A 13,317-nucleotide genomic window follows, 5' to 3' on the forward strand; every position below is an offset into this window, starting at 1 on the left:
TAATCATCACAGGAAAGGATCTGAGAGATAAACAATTTCAAAGAGATATTTGATTTTGCAGATAATAATTACATTTTGTCTCATTTTGTTTTATAGTCCTCATCTAAGTTGCAGTCCAAGACAAAGCCCTTTTCAAAATGAAATATTAGTATGACTGTCTGTTAGTTCTGTTATGTTCTATTTGTTAAACTGCAGCATAAAACCTCATCACCATGATGCAGTATGAAATAATAAGACTGTGGAGTCTAAACAGAGTGCAGCATAATATTGTCAGGTTGTGGTGCTTTAACTTTATAATAAATCACCCTTTTCCTGTATATATTTTTCCAGCTTATAGAATGTGATTCAGGGGTCTGCACACAGTGAAAATTTCATCTGAGCTAGCACTACACCTACACAGGATTTATATAAGAATAACAGGACGCTCCACTTACAGATTAGTCAGCTCAAGCATAAGTAACACATATTGGGCTTTTACATGTGGTGATATGCTCAAGATGGGTTACACTACATTAGGAATAAATTTCACTTCATCTTTTATCCTTGTGTTTAAACCTTTACCTGTAATCGAAATTAGCTAGTAAACTGGAAATGTAAGTCTCAGTCACTGCTAATGGTGCCTTTTGGTGCCTTTTTACAATGTAACTTTTCAGTTTTGCTCACCTGAGTTTATATATTTTTCCTACTTTAGTATTTGAATAGGTTCTCTGACTGGCTATAGGTATGCTCCTTGCAATTGATGAGCAAAGGATATTTCTTTAGAAGTTATAAATTATAGATCTTTAGTTGAAAGCTCGCTAACTGCTTAAGAGTGAAGGCTGGGACCTCTCTGCATGTTTGCACAAATTGAGGATAGGGTTAATGCATGCATGTGTGGCAGCCTTTATTACCTGACGCAGCACTGCAACAGCACTACAGAACCAACCAAATATACACAGTCTTTGGAGCAGCACTGGAGCAGCATGAATGCTTTATGCACTCTCAATTCCATATTCACAATCATTGACCAGGAAACGACTGTTTTAACCTATCAGTAAAAGTATGGGCTTGCTTTAGGCGTCCAAATCGCCATCTGTTTTGAAGTACACCAAATCTCAGGTTTGCAGCTTTCCTTGTTGCAAGAGTCGTCTTTTTATCCGGGGGTTCTTGATAAGAAGGGCTTGTAAGAGATAAGCTCAAGACTTTTACCTGCCTATTTTTTTGAGAACAGGAAATAGGTCCATTTGAAACCGCGAATAAGTCTATTCATTTTGCCGACATGATGGCTACCCCTGAGTTATCCAAACTACGCAACCTTGATGAGCAGTCACTCGAGATAGATGAGCTGCAAACTTTGCTCAGATATTTTGCAGGCAAGGTTGAGGACTCGGAGCGCTTACAGTTAGTTCAAGAGCACGAACTGGAATCTCGAAATAAAGAGATAGAGACGCTTCAGTCTGAAATCGCAGAGCTGAAACGGTTCAACCAGAAATTGTATCGCGAGCTTGAAGAAGACGTAAGTAATACCACTTTTGTGAAGCTTGGCTGTGGTTATTAATATAAGGCTCTTTAGAGACGACTCCAACAAGTGTCAAGCTCTCATTCGCACCCATCTTTTGATCACCTTGTGTCTTTTCCTCCGACTCCAGTAAATGATCCTGTGAATTCGGCTATACTGACTGAAGCCGAAATCGATAGCGAAAATCAAGGGTTTGAATGCATAAAGGAAGTAGGAGATGAACTGGGTTCCAAACTCCACTTGAGTGCATCTGACGGTAAATGTGAAACCTGTCAATACTATCAACGTGAAGTGGAACATTTACGGTTGGACCTGGCAGAGTTTCATTTGAAATCCTTAGCAAACGACAGTATCTACAAAGAGGAGATGTCAAATTTGACCGCACAGTTAAATAGCTGCCAATTACGATGTAAAGATCTAGAAAATCAAATTGCTGCTCTCCAGCAAGTCATTCCGCCAAAACTCATAGCATATAACATCAATCAGAGTTTACCTGCAGAACAATATGTTGATGAGACTTCTAATGAATTTGTGGCTGGAGATGGACGAATCGTTGCTCAGTTGACGAGTTTGGCGGATGAGATTGAAGGCCCGCTTATCTCTCGATCGAAAACCACTTCCAAAGGTGAATATTACCCAGCTCTGTTCTCTATTCTATAACGATTCTAACTTGGAAGCTGTAACAGAGGATTTCCTCAAAGAAATTCGGGAGCTGCAAGAATCCAACATGGCCATGAGATCTTATATCGAACGCATAACACAGAAGCTTCTGGAAAACAAAGCTCTAGAATATCTTTTTGAATCAGACTCCGTCAGTTCGACACCATGTATGCCATCAATGAACGATAACGGCGGCACTAATAGCCGAACAGTAGACTTAAGTTATGGCCATGATACTGATAACCCGTTAGATCATTCCACAGGTCTTTCTTTGCCGAAACCAGGCTCTATTGGAAAAGAGTCTCCCTTAGCCACAGAAAGAATTGCAAGGAGACGGTCCCGAATTGGAGTAGGGCTCAACATCGAGATTGCCGGATCTTCGGGGTCCGGATTTCGAGAGACTACTAGAGTAATTTCTCCACTGTTTGGCTCAAATGCTTGGCCGCCTGCATCTTCTAAAAGCAAGTCGCCTATTATTAGTTCGCCACGATTTGGTACAGGTTTGAATACGGGAGAAAAAAGTGGAGCAGACTTTCTGAGCTATCGAAGAGTATCGTCACATGGCCAGAAAAAACTTCTTCCTCTCCAACTTAAAGATGGAATTTCTGTGCAAAGAGAAGAAGCTGACGGTACCGGAACAATGCAATCGCAGGTCATTGCTAGTAATCCCATTGAAGATAGGGAATATAGCAGCTACGGAAAGCAGGATACTGCACCTGATTATTCGGTGGAAAATTCCTCTTTTGGTATCTTGAATATCCCTAAAAAGAAGAGGAGAAGTTGGTTTGGTATCTTCAACGGATAATCGGACGGCACATACGGACGCAATCCTTCTGCTGCTATATTAGTACTTTTCAGTTGCTTCAATATTATCCAATGCTTTTATGATAGATTTGAAATGCTAGTGTTACAATAGCAAAATTTATGCCCCTTTTAGTTTTTGGTGACTATATAAAACATATTCCAATTGTAAATATATTCACTATGTGCACTGTTTATAATTTGCGAGCCGGACAGAAATAGCTCCAGCATTCGTCGAATCGGAAGCCATTTACGAAGCAGCGAATATTTCTTAGGCCGCATTTTGAATTGCTACAATCTGATCGGCCAAATGTCAGAAAATGGTATTGTGAAGGGTTGAGAATAAAGTTTTTTTTGAGTAGAGAACTTTAATTCGAATGAGAAAAAAGAAATAAATTTATCAGACCTGCAGTGTTTTTTTCTGTTTCGTTACACTGACTGATTCGACTTTCAGCTAGAAACCATTGGTAATATAATAGATGTTATAAAGCTGATTACTCTGATATCAAGCAGCTAAAGGCCTTTGCAGTTATTTTTTGAGCTCGAATATATATACGACTTCTACTTTTAGCCATTGTCAAACTAGCAAACTCGATCTCAGTATGTCAGACAAGAAAGTAACGGCTAGCGAACCGAATTCCCAGGAGGAGGTCCTTGAATTGGCTCAAAACGGGGAAGCAGTCAGTAAAACTGAAGATGTCGCGACTCAAGACGGAGCGAAAGAAGCAGAACCTGAACAAGCGCAAGCAGGTGAGCAGATCGAGCTGGCATCAACTAAAACTGGTGACGCATCTGCTACTGAACACCCGTCAAAAAAAATCATTTCTGATCCTTCTACTCTTCCCGTCACCTCGGATCATTCTTTGATTTTAAAGCAGGTCGAGTTTTACTTCTCTGATCAAAATCTCCCTCGAGATAAATTTTTGTGGAAAGCGACAACATCAAATGACGGTTGGGTACCTATCTCTACAATTGCAAATTTTGCGCGCATGCGTCGGTTTCAACCGTTTGATGAGGTTGTAGCAGCTTTGCGTGAGAGTAAGGAGTTGCTGGAAGTAGACGCTGAGGGTGCAAATGTTCGACGAAAAGTGCCTTTGAATGCACCTGCGCCAGACACAAAAAAGCAAATTGATCTTTCTTCAGTTTATGTGGAAGGCTTTGGAGATGAGACAAGTACTAGTCAGTTTGATATTGAAAGTTTTTTTGAGAAATTGAGTGGAGCTGTGCGTCAGGTTCGTTTACTTAGAAATTCTAGCAAAAAGTTTGAGGGCGCTGTTTTGGTTGAATTTGCTGCTCCAGATGCTGCCGCAAAATTTGTTGCCTCGCAGTCAGATCTTAAGTATGGGGAATGCCAACTCAAGATTTTATCCAAAGAGGATTATTTGTCTTCGAAGGGCGGAAAGCCGGGGTACACTTTCGGACGCTTTAATGCTTTCAGCACTGAGAAACGGAAACGGAAATCAGATGAGGAGGAAAACGAATCTGCTGAAAAGCAGTCGAAAACGGGAAGTGGTCGTGCAGGACGAGGTCGTGGTAGAGGAGGTAGGGGTCGAGGCGGCCGAGGCGGCCGAGGCGGTAGGCGCAACTAGTTTGTGTACAGATTTGAGACATGTAGGATTAATCTGAATTTTGCCGCTTACAGTATTTAGTTAAATAGCTAGAATAGGTGGGGCACCATCAAGTGAAAATGCTACCTCAATATTATTGTCTGAAGATTTCAAAAAACTTTGGTCTCGAATAGCACACATTTCTTATTCGAAACCGACCTAAAAGTACATATATTGCCGATACAACAGAAAGTTATTATAATACACAAGCTATTACTGCAAAAATATGAGGGAGAAAAAGCATGTAAGCTCGGGAAGGCTATAGCAATATTTTTCAATATCCACCAGTTCTTCCTCCTCTGCCCGCCGATCCACGATACTGATTCTGGCCACCCCCGCGCCCTCCGGACATTCCTCGGCCACCACCCCGGTTATATCCTCCACCACCTCGTTGGGTGTTACTATTGTTGTAGCCGCGATTATTGTAGCCACCTCTTCCGCCATGATTCGGGCCACCGTTGCGATTTTGGCGAGACTCTTCGCGCTGTTGCTGATTTTTCTCGCGGGCGATCTCCAAAACGTCATCTGGCACACGTAGATACTTGATCTAAAGCAACAAAAATCAGCGATATAGTTACTATTTTGGCGGATGAATGGGTTCAACTGACATTGTTTCCTCTAACGTAGCACTCTGGCAACCGAAAAAATCGTGTACCATCCTAAAGATTTTGTTTATAAGTATCGATACTTTCAGCCATAGGTGAGGCAGAAATGCTAAACTTACGGAATTTGTCTGAACTACTTCCTTTAAAGTCAAATTCATCCAAGCATCACAGTTAATCAGGTGCCCGTTCAAAGTCTCTCCGCTCTTCAGCTCCACAAGCATCGGATGCCCTTGTGAAATGTTAAGAAGAGTTAAGGGCAGCTAGATAGCATATATTACTTGTCAGATAATGACTACTATATGTCATAGTGATAACCCAAATTGTTGCTCACCATCTTTGCTGTCTATTGTATTGAATATCAATAACGCAAGGCGAAGAATTCAACGAGATAATTGCAGCATAATAATAATCACGTGACTATTATTTGCTGATGTAATTGATTACCTTGTTTCTTCTCTCCCTATAAACGGTTCATTTTGTCTCAAAAAAGTATTGGAAAAAATTAACCGGAGAGAGTAATCAAAGGAAACGAGTTACAGTCGTGAGTCTAAAGGAAATGTAGTCAAAAAAGCTCTCAACAAAAGGTTCAACGGTACAGATATCGAAATTTACTGGTCTGCAAATTCAGGCGTGCTAAACCGATAATGCTTTGTTCCCTAACTACATGATGCATAATAAAAACTGAGCAGGAAAATACATGGAAAATTTCCATATTGAGTGCCGCTCAAGAAAGAATATAAGCATTGAAGAATAAAGAAATGATAAACAGCGTCGCGGAGCAGACTATTAAACAAAGAGTTGAAGTAATCGATACGTAGGTGTCGGCCTCTAAGGGTCAGCTACACATTCTATCGCACTATAGTACTCCGGTATGCTCTTATGCATACATATGTAGTATTTCTTGCCCATCTTCCGCCAGCGGCAAGATTGATGGACATATGTGCCAATGTGTAGACATGCTAGAAGGTATCCCGTATTGTGAATAGTGAATTCGTAGATACCCGCTTTATTTCTCTGGATTGTTGTCAAGTTCTGCGGGATTGAACGTGTTTTCAGCCAGCTGCGCATCCAGCTGACGCTTCACATTCTCAACCTGTCTTTCGTCGATTACCAGGTGCTCGTCATCAAGATCCTGCATCCATCAGTTAGTGTTTTCTAAAGTTAATAAAAAGATAGAAGTCCTCACAGCAACTATAACGTTATGAGATTTCGAGTCGATGTTTAATATAAGGGACTTAATCGAAGGGTCGCTGTAAAATCACAGTCAATAACAGTCATTGCCCTAGAGACTGCAGAGCTAAAAATATTACCATTCCACAAAAACTCCTAATAGATCAAAATTGTCAGAGGAGTATACTACATTAAAAAGACTATTTACCATTTACCCTTTACTGCTCGTGGCATTGTATCTTACAGAGGAACCGGCAGAGGGAATTCGATTAAGATCAGGTGCACACAGATTATGACATCAGACAGATGATGTAAATCTTTGAGAACTGAGCCGGTCTTACCGATATAGGGTTAGGGTGCGGATCTGTCGGGATGCGTGTAATTTACTCTCCAGTGAGTCACATAAGGCTCATAAATCACATAGTTTATTCTAGATGATGAACGCATAAAAATTGTGATATGTGATTGTGAATGGTGCTTAATTAATGAGCCGCAGACGAAGTCATCTCATTTATCTCCTTTCTTCGTCCTCGCCAGTCGCATAAGCTTATAAAGCACAGTAGCTGCCTTCCATTTTCTGCTACTCGCTGATACATCACAGATTTGCTATTTCCATATTTTATGGTACGATGAGAATCGCAACGATTTGTGTTTTTGCGCCCTTGATTGCAGGCGCGGTCGCGTCTAATACAGTATGTGCATTCGTGATCTATGATCCAGGAGATACTTCTTGTCTGACAATGACTAAATGTAGGAAATACTTCTATCCAACTCTCTGTCAACAGTCGGTAGTAAATTCACAATTCAAGTTCGCAAGTAAGATCATGCAATAGTATTGTTTATTCAGTAGTTGCGACTTATACTGATGTCATATTTAACAGCCAATGCGATTGCTTAAACTCCTATGGAGAGATGTATGCTCAGAAAACATCGCAAAAGGTCGGTTGTAAAAATTATTTTTACTGCTGTTTTGGGTGACCAAATATCTTACTTTCAGATTTATAGATGTTTGAATATGATATTGACTATAAGCGGCTAAATTTGCTCACTCCTGGGAATCATATACGCTTAAATATTTCATCAATACAGTCATTGTCTTCTGTTTCATACGAGTTTTCTGAGACAGCTGTGCAACCTGTGGTGCCAGCCTTTGATAAAAAATCATCAAACATTGACAATGACTTGGCAGCAGATATTGCGTTGAGCGTAACGCCAAAAGGGCAGGGAACATACCAGGCGGCTATTGTCATGCTTTTGAACTCTGTGGGAGCGAATGCTGACAAGCAGGATCACTTCGTGGCAGAAGTCTATTTATTTGCAAGCGGCGTGATCAAACTAGGTAGTGTCAAGGAGTCTACTGTTCCGGTTAAGATTTTGCATTCTGTCTCGCAGTCCATTTCTTTGGAGGATGCGAGACACGGGTCATGCGTCAGCAGTTCGAACAGATATTGGTGTTCTTTGACCAATCTTGCTGCTGGTGCAGAGTCCAAAGCCAGAGCATTCATGAATCAGCTGTCCGAGTCCAAACTTATAAAATCTGGATCACAGACCCAACAGCAATCATTGAACTCGAACTTTTTTGCATCTTCTCAAGATCAGCAAAGTATCAGCTCGCGGCGGCAGCGACCTCATCAACGTACATCAAATAATCGCAATGAGAGTGCAGCTAGTCTCTTTAATTCTATGACACACTCACTGTTTAGTTTCACCTTGCCACTGCTGATTGGAATTCTCACTGGAAGCATAGTCGTTCTGACTTGCGTTTGGCTGTCTGATCTGATTTCATGCGCAATTTTCAGATTCAGATATGGTGCTCGTAAAGAATATGAGCGTTTTGTGGTGTTAAACTGTCATTCGAGCGGTGATGAATCGAACGAAAAATATGAGAGAGCCAATTCATTTGATCGATTACTGCCGCTGGATCAAGCATAGTGATAAATGGTTTATGAAAATATTGAGACTGCTTATACTATGGGAGGTGGATGGAGAGAGCAAGCTGTGGTCTGCTGTTTTTATTGGCGTCGACATTGATGCTTCATCCACAAGTCTATTGATCTTAATTTTTGATGCGGAGTTTAAAGGTTGCTTGCTATTTATACTTTCTCGTTCATAACCGATTAATTTGTAATTAAAAATAAAATCTCGGGACAATTATTTGATTTTGTTAACCTCTTTACCATAGTCCAACCCAAAGTTAGTGACAACCTATTATCGACCAGTATCCGATGTTTGCATGCAAATAACTCAACCAACTGTCAATTACCATTTAAATTAGTTTCTTAACTACCCTAAATATTGGAATTAAATAGCTGAATAAATGATTCAAGTATACTGTGCGTAAGCTGAGTACCAGCCCGGCTGGAAGGATTAGGGCTATATGGATCTATTATATGGCAGCTCTGTTTTACAGGGATGAGTGAATCAAACCTGATACTGAACACAACCATAAATAATTTAGTATACTTTCATCATTATTTGATTGAATTACCAAATGTCTATAACCAGAGGTAACCATGAAAACTCAGATTCTGAATTTAATTTACAGCTGACAGCTACTCTTGTTTAGATTCCCTTTGGGCTGCGCTTCCTTCGACAGCAAAAGGTGTGCCCTTACATCTTTCTTTTGATGGTCGAACGAATCGATTGGTATATCCAAGCAACAAAGCTATCATCTTACGTTCACTTTCTGATGCCACTTTGAGTACTCAATTTATTGGCCATCTAGCGCCAACCACCGTGGCAAAGTTTGCCCCTTCTGGCTACTACATAGCATCTGGTGACGCTTCCGGCATTGTCAAAGTGTTTGATTCTTCATCGACGACTGATGACCCTGAAATTGAGAAGGGATCTTTTCCTATCATATCTGGAAGAATCAACGACGTAGCCTGGGATTCAGACAGTAAACGGATAGTTGCTGTGGGAGATGGAAAGGAGCGATTTGGACACTTCTTTACTTTTGATACTGGAAACAGTGTTGGAGAGGTCACCGGACATGCATCTCAGATAAATGCAGCAGATATACGTTCAGTGCGTCCTTTTAGAGCTGCCACATCCGCAGATGATGCTGCTGTAGTGTGGTTTGCCGGTCCTCCGTTCAAATTTGTGAAAGCTATCAGAGGAGAGCATACTTCTTTTGCAACAGACATTAGATTTTCATTAGATGGATCGTATGCTGTTAGTGTGGGAATGGATCGCAAAATTGTGATTTATGATGGGAAGGAAGGCGACGTACTTGCCAGGCTAATTAACGCTCATGATGGAGGCATTTTGGCAGTGGCCGCCGGGAAAGGTGACAGCGGTGTAGCACAGTTTGCCACGGCCTCTACAACTGGCACTGTAAAATTGTGGGACTATCAAGAATCCAAAGTAAACGAGCTCCATAGGTGGGAGGTTGCCAGTGATCATATTATGGGTCTAGTTTTTACCTCATCTACTACTCTTGTTGCTGTTTCTTCTTCTGGTGATATTTATGCACTTAGCATCTCCTCTACTAAACCGGAATATGTTCTGTATGGTCATCAGAAAGCTATAACAGCAGCAAAGGTTTCATCAGACCTTAAAAAATTATACACTGGAAGTTATGATGGACGGATAGTTGAATGGGAACTTGCCACAGGGGAGGCGAAGCTGATTGCCGGAGATGGGCATGGCAGTCTTATTACCGATATCATTGAGATTTCGGGATCGTTCTACTCGTCAGCCTGGGATGACAAGATCAAATCTTTCTCATCAAACTCATTCACATCATATGAGATTTCGGCGCCCTCTCAGCCCAAAGGAATTGCAGCTGCGGGAGAATATTTGATACTGGCGTTAGACGACGCGATCAACTCCTATGACTCAAGCATGAAGCAATTGGCTTCGTTTAAGAGTTCTTCTGTGACTGCTGTTTCTGCCACTTCTTCTCTCGTCGCGCTGGGAACTCAGACGGGTGAAGTTGTCTTGCTGTCTGTGCCAGATCTGAAGCCTGTAGGCATTAAAATTGCGCCCGCTAGAGCTGCTGTTAGCGTCGTGTCTTTATGGTCTGATACGGAGGAGTATAACAAAACTCTACTGGCTGTGGGAGACTCTACTGGAAAAATATTCGTCTATAACGCAAAAGATGGATCGCTTATAACTTCGCGTTGGGCATTCCATACAGCGCGAGTGACTTCGATCACATGGCGTTCCGACGGAAAATATGCTGCGACAGGAAGTTTGGATACGAATGTGTTTGTATACAGCGTCGAAAAGCCGGCCAAAAACTTGAAGGTTATGGGTGTACATAGAGATGGTGTGAATGCGGTTGCTTGGGTTGGGAACAATAAGATAGTTACTGTTGGAGCTGATGCCTGTGTGAAAACCTGGAGCGTGAAATTATAAAGTTTTTGTGTTTCTTGACAGTTTCGTTATAGAGCCGATTATTTCTGCGAGGTCAAAATAGATCACTGTTAGTATATCAAAATAAGAGTGCTCATTAGATGTAGGTTGCGTACTTATATTCTCGGCACCAAAATAGCTAGATCTCGTCTGCAAAACTTTGTATCAATTAAACTTCAGTAGGTTTTTTTTCTTCTCCACAGTGTAGATAGCCCGTTAAGTCTCAGTAAATGGATGTTCCACAGTCTTCCTGCTAGAGCAATTTCGCAGAAAACACAAGTCTCCCTAGTTGCAAATATAAGACTTGTTTTATCCACATTACTGGGTTTGCAATCGGTATCGGTTATGAGTAAACGTGAAGAACCGAGCTCTTCAGCTGAAAGGCTAGCGGAGCCTCCCGCTAAAAAGTTGAAAGACTCGGCAACCGCGTCAGAAAATGCGTTTCTATACAGCTCTAGAGATAAAGGTATCATGGAGAAGGATGTTGGAATAACGGAATACTTGGGGCACCATACTGGTTTTCAAGGATCATTGAAGCAGCGCTATACTGATTTTTTGGTGAACGAAATTTCTTCCAACGGCAAAGTACTACACGTCGAGCATGTTCCGGTACAAGTGGATACGGTCAAAGAAAAGAAACCAGCGAATACGAACAGGGAGGATCCTTCTAAGCAGCCTTCCGAAGGAAAATTAATTGTTGCAGACCCTGAGGCGGAAAAGGAGCTTCGCGAGATACTAGGTGAAGACTGCACACAAGCCGCCTCGAAGATAATAGCGAACATTAAGGATTTCAAGACGGTTCATGTTACTTCACGCAAGTTCGAAAACAAAACTGAACGTGGGCGAATTCACCAGCTGATCCGCTTGGCATACGGTGGTGCAATTGACTCTCAAACTACGAATGAGAGTAGGTTTTCTTTGCGCAGAGCTGGAGGAAATAATTCTCGCAGCAAAGGTAACTCTGGCCGTGGAAAGTCAGACATTGTTATCGATCCATATGTCGCTCGTCAAGCTGGAGAGCACAGTCAGTTTGTAGAATTCAATATATACAAAGTCAATAAAGAGTCAATGGATGTTTGCAGACTGCTCTGCAAGTATCTGAGAAAAGACTCGAAATCTATAACTGTTGCTGGGACGAAAGATCGAAGAGGAGTTACCGTGCAACGTGCAAGCATTCGTCAGGTGGGGGTTGATCGATTAGTCAATTTGAACAAGGCTTTGAAAGACATACTGTTAAGTGATTTTAAATATACGAATAGGATGCTGAAACTTGGCGAATTGTTCGGGAACATGTTTGTGATAACAATAAGAGATACCGGCCTGCCAGAGAAAGACTCCCAAAATAGTCTATTGAGCATTGAGGAGGTCGTGGGAAGTTCCCTGACTTCCCTTAGAGAGCAAGGATTTATAAATTACTTTGGAATGCAGAGATTCGGTACATTTTCGGTATCTACTCACGAAATTGGACTTCAAATTTTAAAGGGTGAATATGCGCAGGCAGTTCGATTAATCTTGTACCCTCAGCCTCTGGCCCTTGAGGAGTCTAAATTGGCTAGAGAACAGTATGAACGTGACCCTAACGATATCGATGCAGTGATCAAATTGATGCCGAGTCAGTGCAGCGCTGAGTGCGCTGTATTGCGCGGCTTACAGCGAAATCCTACAGATATGCTTGGAGCTCTAATGCAAATTCCGCGAAACTTGCGTCTGATGTTTGTCCACGCTTATCAGAGTTTTGTCTGGAACAGTGTAGTATCTGCGCGAATCAGAAACTTTGGCATCAAAGTGTTGGAAGGAGATCTAGTCGTCGCTGAAGATCATCAAGATAAATTCCAAAGCACGGTAATAGACGTTACCGATGATTTTGAGGAAGATGTCTTGGAGACAAGGCACCCTGAGGTGCGAGCACTGACAAAGGTGGAGGTGGAGTCAGGAAACTATACAATCTATGATGTGGTAATGCCGTCGCCTGGTTTTGATGTTATTTACCCTGAACCTCTTACGGAATTATATGAAGATGTAATGTCTCCCCATAACCTGAGTCCTCATTCTATGCATCGCAATGTTAAAGAATTCTCCCTTTCTGGCGCATACCGACATATAATGGCCAAACCAATTTCGTTAGAATGGAATTTGCGTCACTATGATAGTCCTTTTGAACAGCTTGTGAATACAGATCTTGAAGTGCTTGAGAACAAAGCGAAAGGGATCAATTGTTCTCACGTAAAAGAACAAGCTAGTATACCTACTGGACCAAGAGTTGGAGTTGTCGTTACAATGAAACTAGGAACAGCTCAATACGCTACCATGGCTTTAAGGTGTGTATATATGCTCTTCGAGCATGATTAAATATCAAATGACTGATATATTTCTATAGAGAAGCTATGAAGCTGGAAACCTCACGAAGAGGTGATATGTTAGATTTGCGCTTATTTGGTAATCGAGATGGTACGCAAGCGGTCCCACAAAATACTTTGTCAGTTGAGTAATGGTCGTACTTATAAGGCCTGGTTGCGTTTTACCAAGAATGTACATATGTTAAGCCATTGCTGCTGTATATATCCATCCTCTCAAGTTTTAATATTTCAATTGTTTTCATGCTGCCCTTAGTAGTGTC

The 13,317-nt window shown here is 41.5% G+C and overlaps 7 protein-coding genes across 7 annotated transcripts; 5 read left to right on the forward strand and 2 right to left on the reverse strand.

Moving 5' to 3' along the window:
• Nucleotides 1-907: 907 nt before the first annotated feature.
• V2V93DRAFT_374155 (uncharacterized protein) lies at nt 908-3,367 on the forward strand. Its single transcript, XM_066911166.1, has 3 exons — nt 908-1,495; nt 1,553-2,123; nt 2,185-3,367. Exons 1-3 carry the CDS (start codon nt 1,259-1,261, stop codon nt 2,961-2,963), a joined length of 1,587 nt encoding a protein of 528 aa, XP_066763999.1. The 5' UTR covers nt 908-1,258; the 3' UTR covers nt 2,964-3,367.
• Nucleotides 3,368-4,684, forward strand: V2V93DRAFT_374158 (uncharacterized protein). The gene is made up of 2 exons (XM_066911167.1): nt 3,368-3,426; nt 3,489-4,684. The coding sequence occupies exon 2, from the start codon at nt 3,562-3,564 to the stop codon at nt 4,546-4,548; it is 987 nt and encodes a 328-aa protein (XP_066764000.1). The 5' UTR covers nt 3,368-3,426; nt 3,489-3,561; the 3' UTR covers nt 4,549-4,684.
• Nucleotides 4,614-5,516, reverse strand: V2V93DRAFT_374160 (uncharacterized protein). Its single transcript, XM_066911168.1, has 3 exons — nt 5,291-5,516; nt 5,175-5,225; nt 4,614-5,113 (listed from the first exon to the last, which is right to left on the reverse strand). The coding sequence occupies exons 1-3, from the start codon at nt 5,390-5,392 to the stop codon at nt 4,841-4,843; spliced, it is 426 nt and encodes a 141-aa protein (XP_066764001.1). The 5' UTR covers nt 5,393-5,516; the 3' UTR covers nt 4,614-4,840.
• A 661-nt stretch (nt 5,517-6,177) lies between these two features.
• V2V93DRAFT_382065 (TFIIH subunit TTDA/Tfb5) lies at nt 6,178-6,575 on the reverse strand (the record flags this gene model as incomplete). The annotated part of the gene is made up of 4 exons (XM_066912139.1): nt 6,178-6,303; nt 6,358-6,421; nt 6,482-6,497; nt 6,557-6,575. The coding sequence occupies 4 exons, from the start codon at nt 6,573-6,575 to the stop codon at nt 6,178-6,180; spliced, it is 225 nt and encodes a 74-aa protein (XP_066764002.1).
• A 179-nt stretch (nt 6,576-6,754) lies between these two features.
• V2V93DRAFT_374169 (uncharacterized protein) lies at nt 6,755-8,506 on the forward strand. The gene is made up of 4 exons (XM_066911169.1): nt 6,755-7,033; nt 7,096-7,157; nt 7,223-7,280; nt 7,347-8,506. The coding sequence occupies exons 1-4, from the start codon at nt 6,971-6,973 to the stop codon at nt 8,271-8,273; spliced, it is 1,110 nt and encodes a 369-aa protein (XP_066764003.1). The 5' UTR covers nt 6,755-6,970; the 3' UTR covers nt 8,274-8,506.
• A 250-nt stretch (nt 8,507-8,756) lies between these two features.
• On the forward strand, nt 8,757-10,871 carry V2V93DRAFT_374172 (WD40-repeat-containing domain protein). Its single transcript, XM_066911170.1, has 2 exons — nt 8,757-8,848; nt 8,908-10,871. The coding sequence occupies exons 1-2, from the start codon at nt 8,833-8,835 to the stop codon at nt 10,701-10,703; spliced, it is 1,812 nt and encodes a 603-aa protein (XP_066764004.1). The 5' UTR covers nt 8,757-8,832; the 3' UTR covers nt 10,704-10,871.
• A 40-nt stretch (nt 10,872-10,911) lies between these two features.
• V2V93DRAFT_374174 (pseudouridine synthase) lies at nt 10,912-13,305 on the forward strand. Its single transcript, XM_066911171.1, has 2 exons — nt 10,912-13,018; nt 13,078-13,305. The coding sequence occupies exons 1-2, from the start codon at nt 10,935-10,937 to the stop codon at nt 13,187-13,189; spliced, it is 2,196 nt and encodes a 731-aa protein (XP_066764005.1). The 5' UTR covers nt 10,912-10,934; the 3' UTR covers nt 13,190-13,305.
• The last annotated feature ends 12 nt before the right edge of the window (nt 13,306-13,317 follow it).

Source organism: Kockiozyma suomiensis, assembly GCF_038497685.1.
Source record: "Kockiozyma suomiensis strain NRRL Y-17356 unplaced genomic scaffold V2V93scaffold_13, whole genome shotgun sequence".
NCBI classification, from domain to species: domain Eukaryota; kingdom Fungi; phylum Ascomycota; class Lipomycetes; order Lipomycetales; family Lipomycetaceae; genus Kockiozyma; species Kockiozyma suomiensis.

Bases quoted from the DNA above. Each gene is read 5' to 3' on its own strand.
- V2V93DRAFT_374155 (XM_066911166.1), top strand. From the start codon at position 1,259: ATGATGGCTACCCCTGAGTTATCCAAACTACGCAACCTTGATGAGCAG. The intron at 1,496-1,552 runs GTAAGTAATACC...AAGGCTCTTTAG, and splicing joins ATCGCGAGCTTGAAGAAGAC to AGACGACTCCAACAAGTGTC. The intron at 2,124-2,184 runs GTGAATATTACC...AAGCTGTAACAG, and splicing joins ATCGAAAACCACTTCCAAAG to AGGATTTCCTCAAAGAAATT.
- V2V93DRAFT_374169 (XM_066911169.1), top strand. From the start codon at position 6,971: ATGAGAATCGCAACGATTTGTGTTTTTGCGCCCTTGATTGCAGGCGCG. The intron at 7,034-7,095 runs GTATGTGCATTC...GACTAAATGTAG, and splicing joins GCGCGGTCGCGTCTAATACA to GAAATACTTCTATCCAACTC. The intron at 7,281-7,346 runs GTCGGTTGTAAA...TCAGATTTATAG, and splicing joins CTCAGAAAACATCGCAAAAG to ATGTTTGAATATGATATTGA.
- V2V93DRAFT_374158 (XM_066911167.1), top strand. From the start codon at position 3,562: ATGTCAGACAAGAAAGTAACGGCTAGCGAACCGAATTCCCAGGAGGAG.
- V2V93DRAFT_374160 (XM_066911168.1), bottom strand. From the start codon at position 5,392: ATGCTTGTGGAGCTGAAGAGCGGAGAGACTTTGAACGGGCACCTGATT. The intron at 5,226-5,290 runs GTAAGTTTAGCA...CAAAATCTTTAG, and splicing joins AAGTAGTTCAGACAAATTCC to GATGGTACACGATTTTTTCG. The intron at 5,114-5,174 runs GTCAGTTGAACC...TTGTTGCTTTAG, and splicing joins GCTACGTTAGAGGAAACAAT to ATCAAGTATCTACGTGTGCC.
- V2V93DRAFT_374174 (XM_066911171.1), top strand. From the start codon at position 10,935: ATGTTCCACAGTCTTCCTGCTAGAGCAATTTCGCAGAAAACACAAGTC. The intron at 13,019-13,077 runs GTGTGTATATAT...ATATTTCTATAG, and splicing joins TACGCTACCATGGCTTTAAG to AGAAGCTATGAAGCTGGAAA.